The following is a 22,417-nucleotide window of genomic DNA, read 5'->3' as shown; positions in this document are numbered from 1 at the left end:
CGATACAGAGGGGGGCGAAAACGTCGAAGGGGTCGATAGGGGGGCGATTTCGCGAAACCTGTTTTTCTTCGGTGCATCGTGCACTTAGTTCTGTACTCTGTGTGCATTCGTAGGCTTGAATCACGTGGGCGATAATCACACGCGAAAGGATTGCTGGACTCGTCTTCGCAGTAAGGTACAGTAGTTTGCGTATCGGTCGGCAAAATACGGCCGGAGAAAAAAAAATCTGGCCCGGGAAGATTCACTGAATGGACCTATCCCCGACCTTTGCCCGTGGAAAATTCTTCCTATACTTTACCATTTTAAAGCTTTTGGTACTTATTTTAAGAGTGGTTTCGCGAGTTGTTGCTTGTAAAATTGGGTATTTGTAAACTATCATTCTAATTCATACCATTCAACAATCTGTTTTTTAAAAGTACCGATAAAGAATATTAGCCTAGTCTATCACATATTATTCTAGACTAATTTTTGATTACTGTAATTAAACTGAAACTCACAGGAAGACAAAGTAATCATTCATTTCTTTGATTTATATTTAAATTTTCGAAAAACAATTAAAAACTAACAAATATAATTCAAAAACGCGAAAATGAGGTAATGTTCACGACCACGCCTGAATATCTGTCTGAGTGAGTGTGTCTGAGCGGATGCAAAAGGGGGCATTGTTACGTTTATTTTTGCATCTTGTTGATTGGCCAATGTCACGAAGTAAACAAGGAAGTCTATGCACGGGGAAACATTCGAACGGCGGTTTTTACAATGAATTATTTTTATTTATAATCTACGCTCGAGGAGTAAACTACATTTTTTACGTTACCGAATTTATCGTGAGACACGTTTAGACTAAATTTTATTATATCCTAAAAATTCTATTGACCAGCAAATCGTTTAACGAGCCTACAATTTAATTATAATTAGACAAATTGGAACACGAAGAAAAGTTGATGCTGTGGGCAGGGGTTCAATAGCGCAGTAAATATTCGAATATGTTGCAATGCGATAAGAAAATAAAATTCATATTCTATTCGAGAGATTCATCACTGCTTAATTTTTGTAAGAATGTATCTTCTTAAAGAAAACCTTTATCAAAATTTCACAAACCATGCAAAAATATTTACTTCGATGTTTGCAAGTACATATTTGTGGGAACAAATATTTTCGAAAATGAACATTACAAAGAACAAGCAAAGAACTGGGATTAGTGATGCCCATTTAGGAAAAGTTCCTTGGCGTCGTAAAGCTATCACGCGCGATGCAGCAACAAGACAATGTCACATTAAAAGTCACTGTAATAATTTTTCAATAAGACGACTGAGTTGAGTTCACGAATTGTCGCAGCTTTCGCGCGTTGTTCCGTTTTTAACTTTCAAAAAATATGCGCGACCCGCAAAAGACTAGCAACCCTAAATTTTGTCCCGCGAGCGACATGAAATCAGCCGACCCATGGGCCGTAGCCGATAGTCGGTCACGGCTTCTTCAACATCCGAGTCCATGAATCCAAAAACAAATGACTGATTAATTTTATGGACTGGAGACCGTGATAGGATGAGGAATCGGGGATGAATTTTACCGAAGTATCTTGATGCAGGTCATCAGGCTGTAGGAATGAATGAGATGTACGAAAATCACTATTATAAGTTTGGGAAAATCAACTTTGTTTTCATTATTTTAATGTGAAATGGGGTGAATTTAGGGAGATAAATGCTATAAGGCAAGAGTACACGGCGATTCTTGAGGAGGTAGAGCCCTGGATTCTTTCATTTCCGACATATCATATGGTAAAAAACATGTTATATATTCGTTTCTGACTTTACATTTTTTTTGTAGTGCCGGGGGCGATGAAGTTGTATAAACTACTGTAGGGGGGCGATGGTCAAAAAAGTTTGGGAACCACTGGTTTAGGCTACTCCGTAGTGTTTTTAAAACTATATCGCTTTGTTATGTCACAATATATGTTCCAGAATCCCCTTGTTTGTCACAATGCCTGTCTAGTAAATATCTTACATAACATAGACATGTGCTGGGCGCGCGTTCTCAAACGTATTGGGAATTTCCTGCCAAATTTGGCTATAAAAGAGTTTGAAATCTCGTAACAATAGTAAGCCTAGTCTTAGAATATTAGATTTTTCTGGGAGCCATATGCCGTCACCAAAAGAGCCATGGGTTCCCGACCCCTGATCTACAATCAATCACGTAGCATTAGACTGCTCACTCCAGATTCTGAAGAAACCAAGCGTTTTACGTGGAATTTATCACAGGAACCAAACCCTACCAAATGTCTCAGTACGCAGCAAATACTTTTTCTACATTTATAACACAATTTCATTTCTTATTAAAGAAAATAGGGGTTCCAAATTTTTTGTTACAGCTGACGACAACTAGTGTTATATACCTACTTCACATGATTTTTTAAAACTTGCTTCTTCAAATGTAATTTCCTACCCAAGTTATTATAATCTACGCCAGGGTTTCCCAAACTTTTTGGGTCGCGGACCCCTGTTTGTGAATTTTATTTTTGACGGACCCCCATCCTATGCCGTATCAATTCCTGTGCCTCACCAACGAGGAAGGATAATGTTTCATTTACAACACAAACAACATTAACCTGATGGGTGAGGTTGCTTTTCACTGCACAATTTATCAATCAATTCGTGACAAGCAAACTTGTAGGTCCGCACGTCTCGAACTACATTTTGTCATCGTAATGGTAGGTAAGAGCTGAAAATGCTGCCTCACACACATGCAGGTCGTTTCAAAAGGCAATAAAATTCTAACTGCCTTTTCTGACAGCAATGGATATTCGTCCGCCACGAACAACCAAAAAGATGCAATGGTTTTTTGATTGAAATCGATCATTCACATTATTGCGAACCCTCCGTGAAGTCATCACATATCCCCAGACCCCAGCTTGGGAAACCCTGATCTACGCTATCCAATTGCACGGCTGAAGCTCAATATTCGCAAATATTAGAGTAAATCCATTACTCTCACGAGACTTGGACATTGGAGAAACTGAAGTCTCCAAAAGTTTCCCAATTTAACATATCTCTTTGTGTTATTACTGAGCTTTCAAATCAACTGAAAAGAATATCACACAAACAAGCTTACGAATCGAGTGATAAAATAGTTTTCAGTTAATAAAACAGCGGATACATAACGAGAAACTTAAATGAAAAACAGTTCACTAATTGGTGCAGTTACGTTTTTTCAATTGATAAGAATATGATAAATCAAGCCATAGAAACTGGAGGATAGGATCGGATGTACATATATATTTATGCCGGGGGAGAAAAAGTTGATAGGATGGCTTAATCATATTGCAAACCACGGTCTCTCGTTCGGTTACCAGTCCATGTATGAGTTCAAGATGCATGTACTTGTTTACAAAAAAGGTTAAGCGTTCAACCTTACGTTTTCCATCATTTCAAGTATGAAGTGAATTTAGCCAGAATATAATAGAACAGAAATTTTGTTACATAATCCCAGATTCATTTATCAGTGTATATATTGAAGTACTGTACAAAAAAACATGAGTTAATTAAGCAGGTGTTTGAGGACATAGTTTTTAACCAATTTGTCTAGACTTGAGTTGGAATTACCGGTTAGTAAAGCAAGCATAAAAAATTACATAAAATAAAAGATATCATTTTTGGTCACTGAAATCCTCTTCCACCCAGATTTCGGCAAACATCACTTCGCTGAGATATTAGTCTTACTTTCAAATGATAAAAAATGAATCAGTCGCTGCCACCTTATCTCAGTTAACATAAGATATAGACAACCATGGCATTTTCAGAATAACCATAACTACATGGGCCTTACTGCAGAAATATCTAATATGAAAACTATGTTACAAAACAGTATATTTGTACATAGCCTAAGACAACAAGATTCCATAACCAGACATGAAAAACTGCTCGAATAACCAGTAACCTACATCAGCACAATTCCAAAATGCTTCAAGTTACTAATATCGTCTTGGCGGAGGTGACCCTCTCCTTGGAGGGCTTCGTCCTCTTGGTGACCTGCCTGGAGGACCTCGATCGCTAGATGTTGGCCTGCGAGACATTGGGGATGTTCTTTTTTCCTCATAATTACTTCGATATCGAGGTGGCTGTTGTCGATCTCTGTCTTCCTGTCTAATGTTACGTGAATCTCTTCTAGGAGAACGATCTCGATAATTATTGCCCCTTGATGTTGAACCACCTCCTCTATAACCACCCCTGACTGAAGTTGAGCCTCGTGGTCTGTAAGATTCAGATTCTCTTGATCCAGTCTCCATATCTCTAGGGTGTTGACGTGGCGATGTACTTTCCCTATACCCCATGGTTGAGCGCCCTGTTTCTCTACCACCTCTTGACATACCAGCTGATACAATTTGTCTATCCCCTAAAGATGAAGAACCTGCATCTCTGCTGCGAGATGGGGAGTACCTCTCCGTATTATCTCGCCTATTAGGTTGAAATCTATATTCATCTCGAGTATCCGGATCTCTGAATCGTCCGGACGATGGCTGCTGATGCTTATTATCATCGTTATATCTTGCAGCAGACAGAGTATGTCGGCTAGAATCTCTATATCGCTCGGCTGATGATGACACCTGTTGACCTGAATCTCTGTATCCAGGAGGATTTGTCTGATTATTTCTAGAATCAAACCGTAGAGAACTTTCATCATTATATTTCTGGATATCAGATTGCTGACGACTTCTTTGTGATACGTTTCTATCGCTGTATGGTCTATTTACTGCGGGACTTGGTGATCGCCTTCTATGCACAGGTTCGGGGCTCAATTTGTGGCTTTGGCGAGCAAATGAAGGTGAGTGATCTCTTGCCCGGATGTATGCGCCCAGTTCTCTGGCTGGAGACAATTCTTGGTTCTCTTTAAACCTAGAAAAGCCGTAATCTGGTGGTGATGGTGTTACCCGTCTTATGGGTTTATTAAAATATTCAGATTCACCAAGTGTGCTTGATCCAGGTCTCTGGGGTGGAGACAAAGGTCTTGATTGATAAAGTGGTGGAGAATAACCACGTCTTTCACCCATACGCCTTGGTGGGCTTTCCGGCCTGTATCTAGGACCTCCTAATGGACTTCTCGACCTACGTGAATATCCCGATTCTTTGTCATCCCTTACAACATAGACAATATCTGATGGTGGACGTGACATACCATAACCTGCGCCACTCTGATGACCATTCCCCCTATATGCAGGCTGATCACGAAAATTTTCAGATCTACTCCCAGTTGAAATTCTCCCTCCCCTGAAACCACCTCGCTTTGGTCTATCATCACGAACAAATTTTTCCTTCTCAGCATGTCGTACAGAAACACATCGGCCTCTAATTTCTACACCATGCATTCTGCTTATCGCCTGATCCGATGCTTGAGCATCTTTAAATGAAATGAATGCAAACCCTCGTGAACGACCATTTTCTCTGTCTCTCATCACCATTACATTGGTAATTTCTCCAAAGAGTTTGAAGGCTTTCTCCAAGTCTACTTCACTGACGCTTGGATCCATACCCCCAACAAATATTCTCGAAGTGAGATTGCCAATCCGACTCATGGTCCTTGGATACACTGTAACTACTACTAGTATGAATCTATGTCAGCTTATTTCAAACTGTAGTTGTTTGAATAAAAATAAATCTATGATAACAACTTGTACTACATATTGAAAGTACAACGATGTAGCAATTCGGTCAGTTTTTAGATAATTAACAAAATACCTATCATGGTACAAATTTGACTTATTTGATTTTACCAAAGTCCCATTCACTCACCGAAGAGAACATTTCAGGCTTCATCTCATATAACAAATTGTTAACTAATTTCACAAAGTGGAACTTCTTGCTCGCAGAATCAAATCCCTATTTAAAATGAACCAAATTTCATACTTTTTCTTGTAACGAACCAGCCCAAGGCATAATCTACAGCAAAACAATACAATTGTGGTGGCCCAAAATATACAAAACAGTACTGTAATACATCGTCGACAACTAGATCTGTGGATGGTTATTTGCCCAGTACAACTCCCATCAACAGAGACAAAACAACAACAGCTTTTTTACCATAACCTGTACAACAGCTTCTTCTCACAACATGAAATATCTAGTTATTTTCAACCATCCAGTCAATATAATTCTTGATTCCAAACATAAGTTACAGTGGAAAAGACAATTGAGGATTATTTCATGTCAAAAGACGTTATTTTTTTCTTACAGAAAAATACCATCAATACATCCGTTTTGACAGGTTTGCAAAAAACAGGTTATTACTAAACATAACCAATAAGAAATACCGGTAAGTATAATTCTGCGTCTAATAATCTTAGCTTTCAAATACTTTGAGAAAAACTTCTGCAATATACAAGTTAATTCCGGCAAAGAATTATAAGAGATAATATTTCTAAACTTGGGCATGAAGTACGGTTAATAGATTAGGATCTCCAGGCTCCGAAAAATTTACTTTTTTAAAATCATCAGGAAGCAAGGGAGAGCGCTGATCACTTCAGTCAGTTTCTAATCAGCATTCTGTTAGATATTAGAAGAACCTTAGTTGCTTCATAACCAGCTTTAGTTCCCCCAGCTTCTTTTCCCCAGTATAACTGTGTGTCCAGTTTTTTATATCCTGAACATTTTGCTGGAAAAATAAACCTGACTATGACTGATCATTTTGGCAGTAACATCATGCATGTCTGGCAAGAATTCTTATAACAGTATAAAAAGCAGTTTAGCCCTTTGCTGAAAAGTGGGATTTTTTTGCATTGCACAGTTCATTTTAGCATATTTTACATTCAACAAGTTGATGTAACTCTATATTTTCCATTGACAGTTATGAAAACAGCTGTGGTGTGATGAAGGTGACGTCAAATATTCAAATACAAAGCAAAATGTTCAAAACTACTAGAAATTATGAGATTCTTTTTTTTATTTTGTGTTGAAACAATATTCATCACATTACATTAATTGTCACCATCCAATATAATTCCAATCACCATCGTATATTCCACGAATTTAGCATCAGTAGTAACCATTCATTCAAACAAATGTTACAGTATTATCTGGTTGGCTAATATTATCAAATTTTCAAGTTATTATTAGAGTCATAAATGTACAATGGAGATTCTTTGTTCTTTTGTCTTTAGCACACAAAATGGTAAAATCTGGTAGCTTGTATCAAATGAGACAGAATATTATACATCGAAAATTCATGTTGGTTTTCAAATTTAAAACAACTCATCACACAGTCAGAGATCGGAAAAAACTAAAATAAACTACTAAATCAAGACTACTTTCATTCCACTATACTTTCAACGCTTTTTATGTCAATCTTCCACTGCACTGAGCCTAAGTTATTCCATGATATAAGTGTATAGTTCATGTTTATAGTTATGATTGCCAACCAGCATAAACAAATGTCTATGTCCAGATGAATCTTGTGGTTCTGTCCTGTGGTTACAAAGACAAGAAGTGTAAAGAGACTTTCCCTCATTATTTTGATTTTTCAGTACCATATTCCAGTATTCATGTCAAATTATGAATCCAATCAAACTGTTTGTGTCTATACATGTATAAAAAGGCAAGCTTTTGATAGATTACTAATCATCAAATAGCAGATATGACTGTATGACAAATACTGAATTATGACAAATTTTGTATAGTTTCATCAGGTTCTGTAGATTTGTGCATTTTTCAGCCAATACAGCAATATCAGAATATGCACAAATAAAAGTAATCTAGTATAGCTTAGTCTAAACCTGAAACCTTGACTGCCTTAATTTAAATCTTAAATCAAATTCTTATTGGTATCACAATAGACTTGTACCTTTCAGTGTTTGCTGGCATCTGATCTGAGCATGGTTCCATTCCCACACTCTCCATGCCATTTTGGCAATCTGTTGAAACAATGTCGTAACTTATTACGTCAACAATTATATATGATTCCGCTTGGTCATCAACACACTGACACATCAGCCACAGTACTGTACTTGTCACATCTCCGCTTCTGATGACTTCGAGAATTATAAAACAAAAAGATACCAGTAGCCTACTGGTAGCAATAAAATCAACGCAGGACACTACAGGTACCGCACAAAACGCTTGCTCGATGTACTAGAAACACTATATGAAGACATAAACGAAGCGCGCGTCGGTTAGGTGGTAGACATCGATTACTGAACGATCGATCAGCGTGCGGTCTTTTCATCTAATAAGAAATAAGGCCTCGTCACGGGAAAAAATCACGGCGGACTTACACAAAATAAATCTTTGAAGCTGTATTTGAATAAAACTCAATTTTGTTATCGTTAATATGTACTTTGTGGCCTATTAAAGTTTGTAAACATGTAAGTTATAAGGAATAAATGCAAAAGGGTCAACTCTTATTTTCATCGCTGCCTGGTTTTATAGGTATGGTATAAGCTAAGTTTATTTCGATTTTCGTACTAAAACTAGAGAACTACTAAAGAAAACACTCATGTTCGCTAAGCTCGGTTTAGAAAAAAAAAACTGCAGATAACTAAATTGCGGCAAGTAGTGTCTACCTCTATTGTTACGTACAATAGAGGCTGACACTACGTAACATAAAGTAAACGACATGGAAAGGTTATGTATTTATTGATTCATATACACATTGTTATAAATACAATATGTAAAATAGTCAATCCTATATTCGTTACGTTTAACACAATTCTGTTAATTTTCGGGCAAACATAGCAAATCGCGCATTCGTTGGGAACCGCTGACACAATTTATACTCAGTCATGGTGCAAAAATGCCAACCCACACAGTGGCGTATGTAAGGTAGGACAACCCATATATACGTTTTGGGACAACCATGGCTGGTGCCGCGAGGGCCCCTTGGACAGAAGCGCGAAAAGATTTAATCGTAAATTGTTTGAAAAAAATAATTTCATGTTGCGAATAATTGAAACTAATTCATCACCGATGCTATATTCCAATGAATACCTAAAATCAATATGCACGCTTGGGCCATGCCTCGAATACACTGAAGTGCGCTTTCGTCCCCTCAATGATTCGTCCTCGAGGGGACACCGGAGTCAACTCAACCGTAACGCTGTCTTGAAGTGAGGATAGGATTTACATAACCACTGTGAAGTGACTCACATGCCTTCTTCTAATCCTGTGCAGTGTTGCGTTAAATCTCTCATTTGTGCTCATAATTTTAAAATTTTGTACCCATCGACTTAAATTGTATTGTGTAGAGTAGAGTGTATGAATCTTTTTTATATCAATCAATAAAATCTCGCCCCTCTTGGGCGGAAAGACATGTGAGTAATGTTTGAAAAGTGTATGTTTTACGATATTTACTTTTAAAGTAATTACTCGTGCTGCATTTTTTTTGTTTAAAACTCATATTTATAAGCTGTTGTTTGATGATTCGCACTTTACATTTTTCTGGCACGCACTTATTGTTCCAATTTACAGAAATAACGTATATAACTTTATTTTTGTATTTTCATATTCATTCGCTTCCTAATTGCGTATGGAAATTTAGTCCCGCCTCCGATTCTGATATGATATTTGAACTTTTCGCTTGGTTGCACACAAAGGTCACCGTGAGAGTCACTTCACAGTGGTATTTACATATTTATCCCGGGTTCACGTTGAATCAGTTTTTGACAGTGATGCACAAACATCGCATGGCAGCTTCGTTTGACTATAAAAATCTTTCCCCTCAAAAATTTTTTCCCACCAAAGTCAGACAGACCAAATTTCTTACCGAATATGACGTTTCTCAGCTTATTAATATTCACCTACCCCAGTATACGAAGCTGCGCATGACAGGTCATTTTCTTAATTAATGCTTAGTACAGCCCAACCAAAAGACATATTTATGGGACAAGATAATATAATTGTTTATCAGGAAAAAATTCACCGAATATTTCATTTCAAAATGACGAACAATGTCAAGACGACAGGAAAACAAGAAAAATATAAATAATCACGGTAAAACGATTTTTTATAAGTCACAAAAGGCTGAATATGCAGTAAAGCAGCAGCACCAATAACAATGAAAAAACAAGCAGCATCAGCACTTGCAAAATCACATTGGCTATGCCAGGATCGATATTACAAAAACAAATAGTGAAACATATTCAAAATAACAATAATTTCCTACAACGGTATTTGACTATATTGTCTAGTTCGAAAATCACAGTGTCCGTTTCAACTTAAGCGGATATATAGGACATTTCCAATTTCTAAGATTTCATGTTTAGAGTTAGGCGAGAAAATGAACTTCATTCGTGCTTTCATTGAAAAATAGAGCAAAATTACTTCAAGGCATTTTTAGGGTCGGTTTTTGAAGCCTTGTTTGATAGGGGTAACCTGGTAACACCCCACATTGTTCTGAACTTGAAACATTTGAGGCAATTCCACTGTGTGGCATGTTCATAGAATACTGTTCGGGACTTATCGTCGGTGAAGTAATCGCTCTTTGTAGTTTTGGTGGTGACATGAGAGCAGCATTTTGATGCTGTTGGAACTGAAGCATTGCTTGCTCGCGACGGTATAATTCACTGCTCATTCCAGAATGAGATTGACGCAATGTGTGTTCAGGTGGTGTCATGCGAATGAGATGTGGCATATGTTGCTGCTGATTTGAAAGTCTTCTACTGGTGGTGGCCGGTGGTGATCCGCAATAGGTAAGAATAGGCATTGTAGGAAGATTCCTTTGCAGAGGGGAAGATGAGTTACAATACATTTCTGAACTCGTGCTAATATTCAGATGATGAGATAGTATTGCTGACGATTGGTGTTCGAGATAACTTTGATATGATGAAGTGTGTTGATATGGGCTATGCAAACTAGGTGAACCCGTGCTGCTTAATAGTAAACGATCTGCACTCAGTGAATCTCTAAATTTAGGAGACACATTATGATGGGAACTGGGGGGTGTGGTCAATATCCGATGTTGATGACTGCTTATAGGAGACATATCATGCCCCAGAGAATTCCTAAATTCACTCATTTGTGAAAGGTGATCTCTAGTTTTAAAACCATGGTAAGTATGCGACTGCTGGTGCATTTGACTGGGAATAGCATACTGTCCAGATTGACCCCTCGCCATTAAAGAGTTAATCACATTCACATTAGGGTTTTGCAAGCTTTCATGCTTTCTATGGAGATTATCTCCATTTGACATATGACCTGACCAAACAGTTCTGCTGGCACTGGACTGAGTTGAGCCAGGATCAAGTTTCCTAGACTTCCTTGCAGGAGGTAAATCTGATGGTAAGAAAGGAGCAGGTCGTCTTCTTGAAATACTTTTCTGCTCAGTTGATAACTCATCATCATCCTTAGTTAAGTCAATTGTTGGAATTGTCAACGACGTACTATTATCTCCCTTAGGTTTGAAAGGAGAAAATTCTGAATTTCTAGATTGTGCAGCTCTGTGACTGGAAAGCAAGAAATCAGGATATTGTTGTTGTGGATGTTGCAATTTTGATGTCTTGTGCTTCGATGTTTGCACTAGCTGAGATGGGTCTGTAGACCTAGAAGTTTGTCTTAGCATTGTCTCAATAGCTGTGGATCTTTTGTTCATCCAGAAATTAGCTAAGTGCTGTAATCCTGAAAATTGGTGATCAACTTGCTGTGGAGATAAAGTCGGTTGCAAAAAAGTATTCTGCTGTGACATGCTTGGTGTTGTTGATGTACTGGACTTGGGCTTTATTACATTAGCATTATATGAGGCCCGCTCTTCTACGATATCCCTGTGATGCAAACGTTGCTGAGAAGCATCAGATCTGGACTGCAAATGCACTTTAGAGTTACCTTGATTGTCAGTATTTGTTGGGTATCGTTGAACATTATCATGCATCGAATGTACATGACGTTTTTTCGGTATCGAAGCAATATTAGATTTTGCCCTCACGCTATCATCACTTAATTTCAAGGGTGAATCAACTGAGTTTGCTGAAGTTTTATATTGTTGACCATTTGTCGATCGGGTCATGTCGTTTTTGAATAATGATCTTGTAAGATATTCTTGACTAGAAATATTTTGCCTCGCTTGACTACTATTGCCTGATATTTCATGTTCTTTTTTAATTTTTCGAAGTAGTTTCCTCTTCGTCTCAATTTCTTTGGCAATCAATATTTCCCTTTGGGAGGGTGGCATCCTTTGCTTCTTATACTGCAGAGCATGAGTTGACTCAAGCGATGGATCAGATTTTAACAGATTTTGAGAAATTGGAAGCGAGAGAGAACCATGTTTGGGTTCAAAATGTGTTTCTTTGTTACGATACATATCAGGTTTATCTGTAATTTCATTAGGTTGTGATTGCAATAGATAAGGAGAAAAAAGTCTAGCATCTCTTTTCTTCATGACCGCATTAATACCAGGCGGCAATTGATCGAAAAAAGATTGTCCCGATGAATTTAAAATATTTTTACACGAACGAATAGCGGACTCATCAATAAAGCCTTGACCTTTTCTTCTATGATGTCTATTTTCATCCACTGCATCATTTGAATCAATACTATTCTGATGAGAATTACGAACAGGCATTTCCATTTGTTGTAAAATCTTCTGGTTAATAAGATCTTTCACAGTTATGTTTGTTTCTTTATTCGATGGACCAGGCATCATCTTTGATTCTTGATTAGTAATCGGCACTGCATGAATTACACTATTATTGCTTGTGATCTCATTCGATTTTGCTATTGTATTACTATTTTGAGTTGACATGTCAGGATAACACGATGGATTTTTGTTTTGTGTTGCTGCTGCCTTGGGCTGCTGCATTGGTTCATTAGGTGCATCATCTAAAACTACATATTTCCATCGTTTTTTAACTGCAGTGTGAAAAGGATTATGTCGGAATCCCACTCGACTTTGTACAACAACGCAGGGCGTTCTTGGCACTTCAATTTTCGGTTTTGGATTTTCGAAAATAGGTTCGCTGTTTGTTGTTAGATCCATAGCTTTCTCTGTTGGTGATTCCGGAACACTAGGTACTGCATAATCATAACTTTGTTTTGTATCGTCCTCAGAGTGTTTAGACTTGCAAATCTGTGCCTTTAAACCAATATGTCGCCTGCGAAAAGGACTCATTCCAAGGATTTCATATGAATCTTCGTCATTAGCAGATGAAATTGGCTGGTCAGTCGTATTTTCAATTATTTCTCCTGATTTGACTGTTGAATCGTCATTGATGGACAGTTGTTGTTTTTTGTCTTCAGAAGCATGAATTACATAATCTACTTTGGAGGAATCTGAAAAATTTGTTGTCTCTACTTCAGTAGGGTGAGAGACGCGACGGGATTTTTTCTTCGATTTATAGCCAGAATCAAATTCTGGAACTTCGGATGGAGTTATACTGTCATTGCTATTTGCATCTATGCCTAATCCTTCGTCAAATTCCAAGTTTTCTGTCGACGAAGACAAATCATTTCTAGCTGAATTTTGTTCACCATGGATATCAGGAAAATCATGGCTTGATATTTTTGTCGGACTACTGACATAATCACGTAATTTCAACCTGGTTTTATTTTCGTTAGCTTCAAGTTCATTCTCGGAACTTGTACCGTTGCTGATTTGGACTTCTTTATCAGAGCTTTTCCTCCTCACGTTATGGACTGCGTCCTGCTCTAGACTATTATTCATGGCGTCTGAAGTGTGTGTAATGACACTTTTGAGCTCTGATCGTGTGATTATATGATTTTCAGCCTTTGAACTTTTTAGGTCTTCACTTTCGGAAGAACTTTTATCAGAATTTTCATCTTTTGAATTTTCAATAACATCTTGGACAATACTCTTCTGTTTCACTGGCGGCTTTTTTCTTCCTTTACAATTATTTTCGGACTTTTTCACGGCGGAGAGTACTTTTCGTTTCGCTTTTGTAACAGTATCTGAGATTTTCTTTGAAGTTGAATTTTCAGTTTCCTCTTGTTTTAAAGCAGAAGTATTACTTTTGTTGTTTGCACAGGAATTTTTCCGTTGTCGTAATCTTCTACCGCATTGTGATCCATTTTCAATATTTTCATCTTGAACTTCTGCCACTGATTTTTGTCGGGCAGTTTTCTTTGATTTCTGCTTTTTCATGATTTCATCATTTTTGGTTTCAACTTTGGGCTGGTCTTCTACAGGAGGATTTTTTTCCAAAGCTACTTTTTCCTCTTGCTTCTGATCAGGTAAATTATCTTCCACAGAGATTCCAACTTCACGATTGAGCTCGGGTTTAACCTCAACAGGCTTCTTAACATTCAGATTCATTTTGCTTGGCCTGAAAAGAAAATTAATAGCATTTAATTTCCAGTTGTATCTGATAGGTAATTGAAAATCTGCAATTGAGTTATATATATAGTAATATGAAGGTAAAAAACATTATGGCTACAGCAAACATAGTATTATTTATAAATCTGCTTATAAAAATTATGCATGAAAACAATTCCTTATAGTAACAATTAGCTATATTAAGCGAGTAACAAACTCAAAAAAAAAATATCTTATACGTGACACACTGGATCACTGAACTTATAATGAAATTATTATCCATTGAGAGAGAACAAAAAAAACTCACAAATACCTGCTTCCAGTTTGCAAAATAGAACCAAGTTTTCCAAGAAGTTCTTGAGAGCTGGGTCGAAACTCTGGATTGGGGTGCACCATTTGAACAATCAAATCCCTGAAATCCAAGAATATTAATAACAGCGATTTATAAAACAATAGTAACGGTCCTGATTTTAAGTGTAGGCAATAAAAATAAGTACTATGTAATCGATACATTAGGCGCATCACCAATCAGTTTATTAGGCATCACTGAGAAGAAAAAAAGGATTTGAAGTGTCGAGTGCGCCTTAGTTGAAGTTCGTAAAACCCAGTACCTTAATTTCTTCTTATTCCCAGAAACGCAAGTTCGAGACTCTGATCTTTTCGATCTTTGATCGGAACAGCTTGCGACTCCTGTATCAACGAGAAGTTGAGTCATATCCAGGTTGGGATCATCGAGAAGTGCTTCGCCAACAGGTAAAACCTCTTTGTCTCTTCGCACATAAGTACCAAGCAAAACCTTTTTTGTGCCAGCATCGATGAAGGTTATTCGGTCCATGACAGCCCAAAAAATGATTCCTGAATAAAATGAGTTGTTTCATTCAGTAAAAGCTACTCCATAAATAAAAAGATTTGTCACACTGTATGAAAGTCATTTACAGTTAATACTGCAAACAGGATAAGTTTAAAAAGTAAATGACGCCCTACTAAATTCTATGGCCGAAATGGTCCTTATATAATCTGTCAGGGTGCAGTTTCATGTAATATAGAACTCCATGCAAACTGCAGTCAGCAATGGTAGAAGTGAAAACTGACAGAATTTAATTCTGGTATCAATTGTTGCATCAAAATCAACATATCAAAATTATGTCATAGGAATAATGGAAAATTATACAGTTTTACAAAAAGGAAAACAATTCATATGTGTGCATATTGCTGATACAAATTCCCCATTGTGTAGTTAGTCAGCCAAGAATGTGTAAAATAATGTGAAACTTATATTAGACTCTCATAAATATTTAATGACTTTCTTAACACTTATTGAGCCTGCATTAGGATTGCAACCTAGATTTTTGTTTCTGTTTCAAGGCAAGAAAAATGCATATAAAACATTACTATGGATGTGGTTTAATAATGACATTTTCCTAAACCTGACAGGACAATGTCAAAACTAACCACTCTTAATTTAAGGTACAAATAGTATGGGAGGCACTCGGCTAATCCCTGAACTTTATATATAAAAATTCATCTAATTGATATTACCTAATGCAAACACGTCGGCTTTGGCGGTATATCGTCCTTCAAAAACCTCGGGAGCCATAAAAAAATCCGATCCACATGCAGATGACAGCCAACATGTATCAACATTAATGTCATTTTCTTCATCTTCATCAACAATTTTATCAGGATCATCTTTGATCGGATGATTGCATACCTAACAATTTGCAAAATTTGGCGGTTATTAATAAATCACAAGTAATGAATGTTGGGCGCTCCAGAAAGGTGTGTACCAATATGGAGGTAACTAATTTTGTTCGCCTACTTTACACCAAGTTGTATAAAGAGACTGAAACCTATAGGCAGGGGGTATATTCACATGGCTAACACAGACAGTCCCCGAACCCGTAATAGAACTGAATAAGAAAAATCGGAACAAAATTATGCCCTAACCCTAACCTTATACACATACTACGAGAGCACCGAATGTTGTGTAATCCAACCGAAAACCAAAGAATATATCAAGTTGCGTACAATGAAAATAATGCAAGAAACTAAGTTTCAGGTAGTCTGTGGTAAGAGTTTGCCTTGCCAAGTGTAGTGGTGATGTTACTCATACTGATAGAAAAGTTACAACCAACATTCTTCGAACATTTCTCAACTCCTATAACGAATAAAGCAGCAAAAAGCTATTGACTGATCGAGTCATATGGAGTGTGATGGGCAGTCATTTTAGTGCTATTATTCGGCGCCAAAATATTTACACAATTTATGTACGATTATCAATACCACTTTGCAAAAAAAACAGGAAATAAAATTTCCTTACTTTTGATAAGCCGAAATCAGCGATTTTCAATATTGGATCCCTCCCTTTGCCTTTCCGAACTAATATGTTTTCAGGCTTCAAATCCCTGTACAAAGAAAAATATTCGTTGATTTACTTTTTTTAACCATAAAAAATCAATTCGAAACAATGCCTCTTATTCACTACAGTTTAACACAGAAAAGCCAAACAATTTTGGCGATGAGTAAGTTACAGGTAATAGCAGGGATGTCTTATCAAATAATACGGTAAATTGCAGCTTTCAAACATCTTAGCATTAAGCATGCATAATCTTGGAATTCTAGTAAGGTGACGAAATAGATTACTGATTGGACAGACTAAACAATAAGATGAGGCTATACAATGGACTTTCTTAAAACCACAACATCACTGGGCTTATACACATAAACCAGGATTCAAGAAATGGGAAGGCCGATTCAATATTAGCAATTTCATCTTTCAGTTTTAATATTGCTTATCAATTAGATACACCTATCATTAAAACAATTATATAACTTTTTTATTCCACTCACCTATGAACAACATTGCTCTTATGAAGAAAAGCAATACCATCAGCCAACTGCAACATGAATATTGTGTTTAGATATGCAATCGGCTCACGATCCAACAGGTAATCATTCATATCACCACAATCACAATATTCCATGACAAACCAAAGATAATATTGAGAATGCCCCCAACCTCTTTTCCCTGTAAATCAAACAAAGGAAAGGTAAATATTTGAAGATACTCAATATGAAGTTTCACTTGAAAACAATACGTCAGGTAAAAGTTAATTTTAAAGCTATCAGAGTGAAACATACTAACCAACTGCAGCTGATATTATAACTGGTAACAAAATTAGTTAACAATCATAACAGTAACTTATACTTATAACAGTGGTTCTCAACCTTTTTTGTTAAATTTCTTTTTTCGTCTATTTCAGAACTCTTTATTCCTCATTCACTATACTTAAAAACCTACTTTATTTTTTTAATCTTGAAACGATCCTTAGCTAATATTATGTACAAGCCCCGCTACTGCCGATATACCATTTCAGCAGTTTGAAATACGAGTAAAGTTAAAATAAAGTAATACTATAGCAAATACAAAGCAGCTCCGATGAAACGACAAAATTCCTCTCAGGAAAGAAGCCTTCCTTACTTGGAAAACATGAACTTATACCAATAACTTATCATTCCAGTAACTTATATCCAGTATACAATAACTTAGGTACATCAAATATCTTTGAATTACCGTAATTTTTTTTTTTGATAATAATCATTTTTAGTTTATTATGTAGCATGAATATGGGATTATTTATAATTTGAAAAGCAGAGGTTAAAATTTATAAATAAAACAATAAAAATAATATAGGTTCGCTAATACAATTAATTTCTTTAAAACTATATTGTTTGAATAATCGTGACCCAATAACGCTATATGAAAAATTAGAAGCGGCCTTAGAAAGAGAGCAGAATCTTCACCTTTTATTGCCATTTCAACCAAGTGCATATATGCAGGTGAAGTGGGATCACCATGTTTGAGTGGACGGATGTTCTTATCATGTTGTAAATAACATTCTTCAAATCTAATGATATTACTGTGCGCTCTCAAGCAAGATAGTGTCCAAAATTCTTGCAAAGCCAGTTCAACATTTTCCGGTGCATCACATCGAACCTAAAGCGAAAAGTTAATTTGTTATGTATTGATTTTACGTATTATGGAGATTTATTAAATAATCATGAAATATGCCAATCTACAGTGAATCAAAATGTACATCTATTAGAAATTGGCTATGCACTCGTATCTAGAATTTAAAGAAGATGAAACATAAAAAAATCAAGTCACCAGTACCATACCTTTTTAATTGCATAGTTAGCTCTCACTTTTTTTGCTTTGAAGACTGTCCCAAAGCTTCCTTTGCCTATTTCTCCAAGTATCTGGTACCGATACTTATCCATAGTGAGAACTCCTACTTATTTACTTAATATAGTAATATTAAAGATTCAAAGGGATCTTCAGTTTTGTTTTTTTCATCTCAATGCATCACATATTGAGATGAATTTGCATAAAGTATAGTTTAACTAATCTGAGCAATATTGAACAAAAAACGTATTATTAAATAAAAATTTGATAAACTTATCCAATAGAATTTCATCATACTGTTGATTTAAAAATGAAAAAAGCTGCCTGCTGCTTAAAGTTCAGAAGTTCTGAAGCTAAGTTCAAAAGTTAGCGACAGTTTAAAAAATATTTGATTTGGGTGCTGATGCTGTAATGTCTGAATGTACACTACTGCACTACGGTAAGTGTAAAGGATACTGGAATTTGCATCTACCCATCGACCCCCTTATTTTAACAGTCTGAAATGTGGTCGACTATATTTTAAAGCGCATTTCTATCCTCATTCAACATTTGAAAGGTAGATAAACATCTTTCTGATGTATGTCTGTCGTTACCGTGGCGTACCGGTACGGTACTGTACCCAGTTCAGCAGTTACGTTATTTCTGTATCTATTACAGTATCCCGTTATTTGCTGATCCAAATTAGGAATGACAGTCTGACAGTATAAATACTACAGTCTTGTAGTACCGGTAAATCCTATTCCAGTTCAAATCCCAGAATTCTCTGAAACATTCATTATCGGCACCGGTACCAGAAGTTGTTCTGATGTTTGCCTATCATTACAGTACAGACAGTCTACATTACTCGTTTCTAGAATAATCTATACCGCTTCTGACAAGCCATTCATAGGTCCAGTTAGTATAAGTTTGTTAGAATATCAAAATAGTCAGGAAGTACCGGAAAAACGGTAAACGGGAAGCAGAACGCGGCAAGTGGACAAGAAAAGTTAACAGAGAAAAAACAAGTAGACGATAATTTAGGGGTCGAAGGTCACCATCCAAATATAACAATGTAGGGGAACTTCGAACAAATTCGTAAATCAGTATAGCAATCAGTATACGGTAAGTTTATTTTGATTTCCCCGAATAAAGTGAACCAATGGGTATTTTTATCCCCACTTTATAACAATTTACATCTTATATTTACATTTGTATAAATATAATGCAACTTTTAATATACTCGAGCTTATTTGTTGAAGAACCATTGGCATTCGAAGATTTTATCAAATGGAATAAATTAAACATGCTAATCAAACCCGTACCCGACTTAGGCCGGTTCTTAACAACACTAAAAAATAAATGGAAGCAGTAATATTTATATTCCAATTCTATATGACTAGTCGAGAACATAATCTTGGCCCCGACACAAAACTGTTTGCTGACATCGGCCTCATACCTTTGCGGCACCCACCAAACCTTTACGGCAGGCCTGCCCAACCTTTTTCATCTCGCGGGCCACTTCCACATAAGAGATTTCGTTGCGGGCCGCAAACGTTTCGTTAGAATTTATATAATACATAAAAGGCAAGATTATTAACACAAAATCAATCACGTTAATAATTATTTACTACATGGTTACTCATTAGTGCTGGCGAAATATTCGAATATGAAGTCCAATATTGAAATAGCAGTTTAATATTCGAATATCTTGTAACACAAGACGTGGACATGACACTCGCTGGCCGCTGAATCAAAAATCAATCATTACACAACGCACTTGTGAATTAATGACGACCACACGATAATCTGCACAGAGTTACTAACAAACAAAGACGTAAAAATTGAGTCTTATATTTGAGTCATGGTGTTTAATTATTTATTTTTTTTCAGTGGCTATGATATTGTCTCAATGAGCGTAATGTGCGCTAATGTAGCGGGAACATCAAGTTTTAGTGGCCCATTTCGTTAAATTTGAAACTTCAATACAAGTATTTAATGAAAAAAACATTACAACAACTTTTGGACGAATATACCGTATATGGCCTACTAATTTGAATATGTAGAATTGTCATTAAGTCAATTTTATCAGAATTTTCGACAGATACGCAATGACGATCTTTCCGGCATTTTATCTAACGCAAACATAGCATAAACAAAAATACAGACATAAAAGAAAAACGAGTCCCGGAGACAGCAGCAAAAATTATTGTTGACTATTTTTACGTTGGCGATAAAGACGATCAAAACCTACACGAAAAAAGCAATCAGAATGAAACTAATTTGAAAATTTAGGTTCCAAATTCATTCCTATAACTGCGCTCAGCGTTTGTCGCCTATGATCACACAACATCTTTCGAGATCGTCGCACAGAACGCACAGTTCTGCGAAAAAAAACGAACGTCGATGTCTACCAGGGCGCAAGACTTGATACATAATACGTAATAATGAGAATCGGCATCCGGCATGTAGATAGATGGCGGGAATAATCACACCAAAACCCCAAAATATACTTAAGCCTATTTATAACATAGTAATAAATTGAAAAGTCTGCTTACAAAATTTATCGGGCGGGCTACACAAAACAGTCAGGCGGGCCGCAGGTTGGGCACACTTGCTCTACGGCATATCTCCGACCACTGACTCAAATGCCTTTTGAAACTATTCTTGAATCGTTTCTCACATTTCCGATTGCCTCAATGTCTTTCAAAGCTATAGATTACATTTTTACTATTCCATACTCAACACACTGTTTCATCCAAATTAGTCCCTTTCCTCACGGTCCATACCTCAGCCGTTTAATCCCAGATCCACTGCTCCATCTCTCTCAGCTGTCCTATACTCTATCAACAAAAACGCATATCTTTATATTTTGTAAACAATGCATTCGCAACCAAGCAGTGGGTACGAGCAATATGAACGCAGTGTTTTGCTCCTCTGCCCAACCACTGAACTGTATCGATGTGCATGCGGCAAATAATGTCAGTGATTTTCCTTTATCAATGTTTATAGAAACAGACCAATGAATAAGATGGAAATGGTTTCTGGACTGCTCGCCGTCGTATGGTGGTTCACGTAATCGCTAATCGGTTCATGCATCGAAAACATATAAATGGTCACCTATTCCTACACCCGCGAGAGGCCGTGGTTCGCTGTGTGACAAAGTGCATTATCGGCTTCCTTTTCCCCGAGTTAAATATGAAAATCCTACATTGAGAAACAAGCATATGACATAGAAAGGAAAAACAAGAATATGTAAGCAATTTTGACGCCTAATCGACTAACTCCGGATGCTTCCTAAACTTGTATAATTTTTTTTAAATGCCACATATTTCAACTTCTCTTTTCATAGCAAGAACAAAAGTGTGAAAGTGTGTCTGACTGAGTAAATTTGACACATAAGACCATATAAATGTCTCAATGCAATAAGGTACATTTCTTCGATTCCACGATATTTTGATACGTGGAACAAACAATACTTTTCGCTGAAAGCTGAAGATTGGCGTAGTTATTTGATATCCGTGTCCACTTTTCGGCCTTTACGTTTTGCATTCAATCGGCTTATTTTTTTAAATATGACTTTTTAAAAGTCGTGCAGGAATGGTTTAGGTTTAGGGCATTTTGTGCGATCCGATTTTTTAAATATTTTGCTAACTCTATTGGACGTTGCACTTGAATAATGGTAAATCACGTTTAAAACACAAATAATGTTATGGCAATATTTAAAATGACTGCAAACTTAGCTGGAATTCAAATATATATACTTGATTTTCTGATGAACCTCTTTTGGTATTACTTTTTATTTCAATTATCTGAATTTTATACTTCATCTGATTTTGAAACCCCCTCTGGTGTATATATAATCTACAAAAAATAGCACATATACATATCTGTATTACAGTAGCCTATGCCATATCGCAATGCCTATTCGTTGTATAGTTAGTTCTATTAAGTTGCTTCGAAACTCACATAAATCTTGTGCGCTTACACGAATTCCGTTCTTTCACTTTTGAT

At 36.5% G+C, this 22,417-nt stretch overlaps 3 protein-coding genes across 3 annotated transcripts in view; all 3 read right to left on the bottom strand.

The window, feature by feature from the left end:
• Window positions 1-6,803, bottom strand: part of LOC120334197 (cullin-4B-like) — a 33,463-nt gene extending 26,660 nt beyond the window's left edge. Inside the window, exon 1 of the mRNA XM_078120379.1 lies at window positions 6,799-6,803. The gene's annotated coding sequence lies outside the window, so the exon portion shown is untranslated. The remainder of the gene's footprint in view (window positions 1-6,798) is intronic.
• LOC120333764 (uncharacterized) lies at window positions 3,105-5,769 on the bottom strand. The gene has a single exon (XM_039401123.2). It carries the CDS (start codon window positions 5,564-5,566, stop codon window positions 3,968-3,970), a length of 1,599 nt encoding a protein of 532 aa, XP_039257057.2. The 5' UTR covers window positions 5,567-5,769; the 3' UTR covers window positions 3,105-3,967.
• Window positions 6,804-9,755: 2,952 nt separating the features above from the next.
• On the bottom strand, window positions 9,756-18,668 carry LOC120333765 (uncharacterized). The gene is made up of 8 exons (XM_039401124.2): window positions 18,421-18,668; window positions 18,046-18,238; window positions 17,092-17,269; window positions 16,562-16,646; window positions 15,781-15,952; window positions 14,853-15,096; window positions 14,555-14,653; window positions 9,756-14,251 (listed from the first exon to the last, which is right to left on the bottom strand). Exons 1-8 carry the CDS (start codon window positions 18,520-18,522, stop codon window positions 10,303-10,305), a joined length of 5,022 nt encoding a protein of 1,673 aa, XP_039257058.2. The 5' UTR covers window positions 18,523-18,668; the 3' UTR covers window positions 9,756-10,302.
• Between the last annotated feature and the right edge of the window lie 3,749 nt (window positions 18,669-22,417).

The sequence above is a fragment of the Styela clava genome, chromosome 15 (genome assembly GCF_964204865.1).
Source record: "Styela clava chromosome 15, kaStyClav1.hap1.2, whole genome shotgun sequence".
Taxonomy (NCBI): domain Eukaryota; kingdom Metazoa; phylum Chordata; class Ascidiacea; order Stolidobranchia; family Styelidae; genus Styela; species Styela clava.
This window is presented reverse-complemented; position numbering and strand designations above follow the sequence as displayed.

What these genes read in the sequence shown, in the direction of transcription:
- LOC120333764 (XM_039401123.2), bottom strand. Translation starts at nt 5,566, where the DNA reads ATGAGTCGGATTGGCAATCTCACTTCGAGAATATTTGTTGGGGGTATG.
- LOC120333765 (XM_039401124.2), bottom strand. Translation starts at nt 18,522, where the DNA reads ATGGATAAGTATCGGTACCAGATACTTGGAGAAATAGGCAAAGGAAGC. An exon ending in CTGATTTCGGCTTATCAAAA is followed by an intron (nt 15,953 to 16,561) that starts GTAAGGAAATTT and finishes GCAAATTGTTAG; the next exon opens with GTATGCAATCATCCGATCAA. An exon ending in ATTTTGCAAACTGGAAGCAG is followed by an intron (nt 14,252 to 14,554) that starts GTATTTGTGAGT and finishes TTTTCTTTTCAG; the next exon opens with GCCAAGCAAAATGAATCTGA.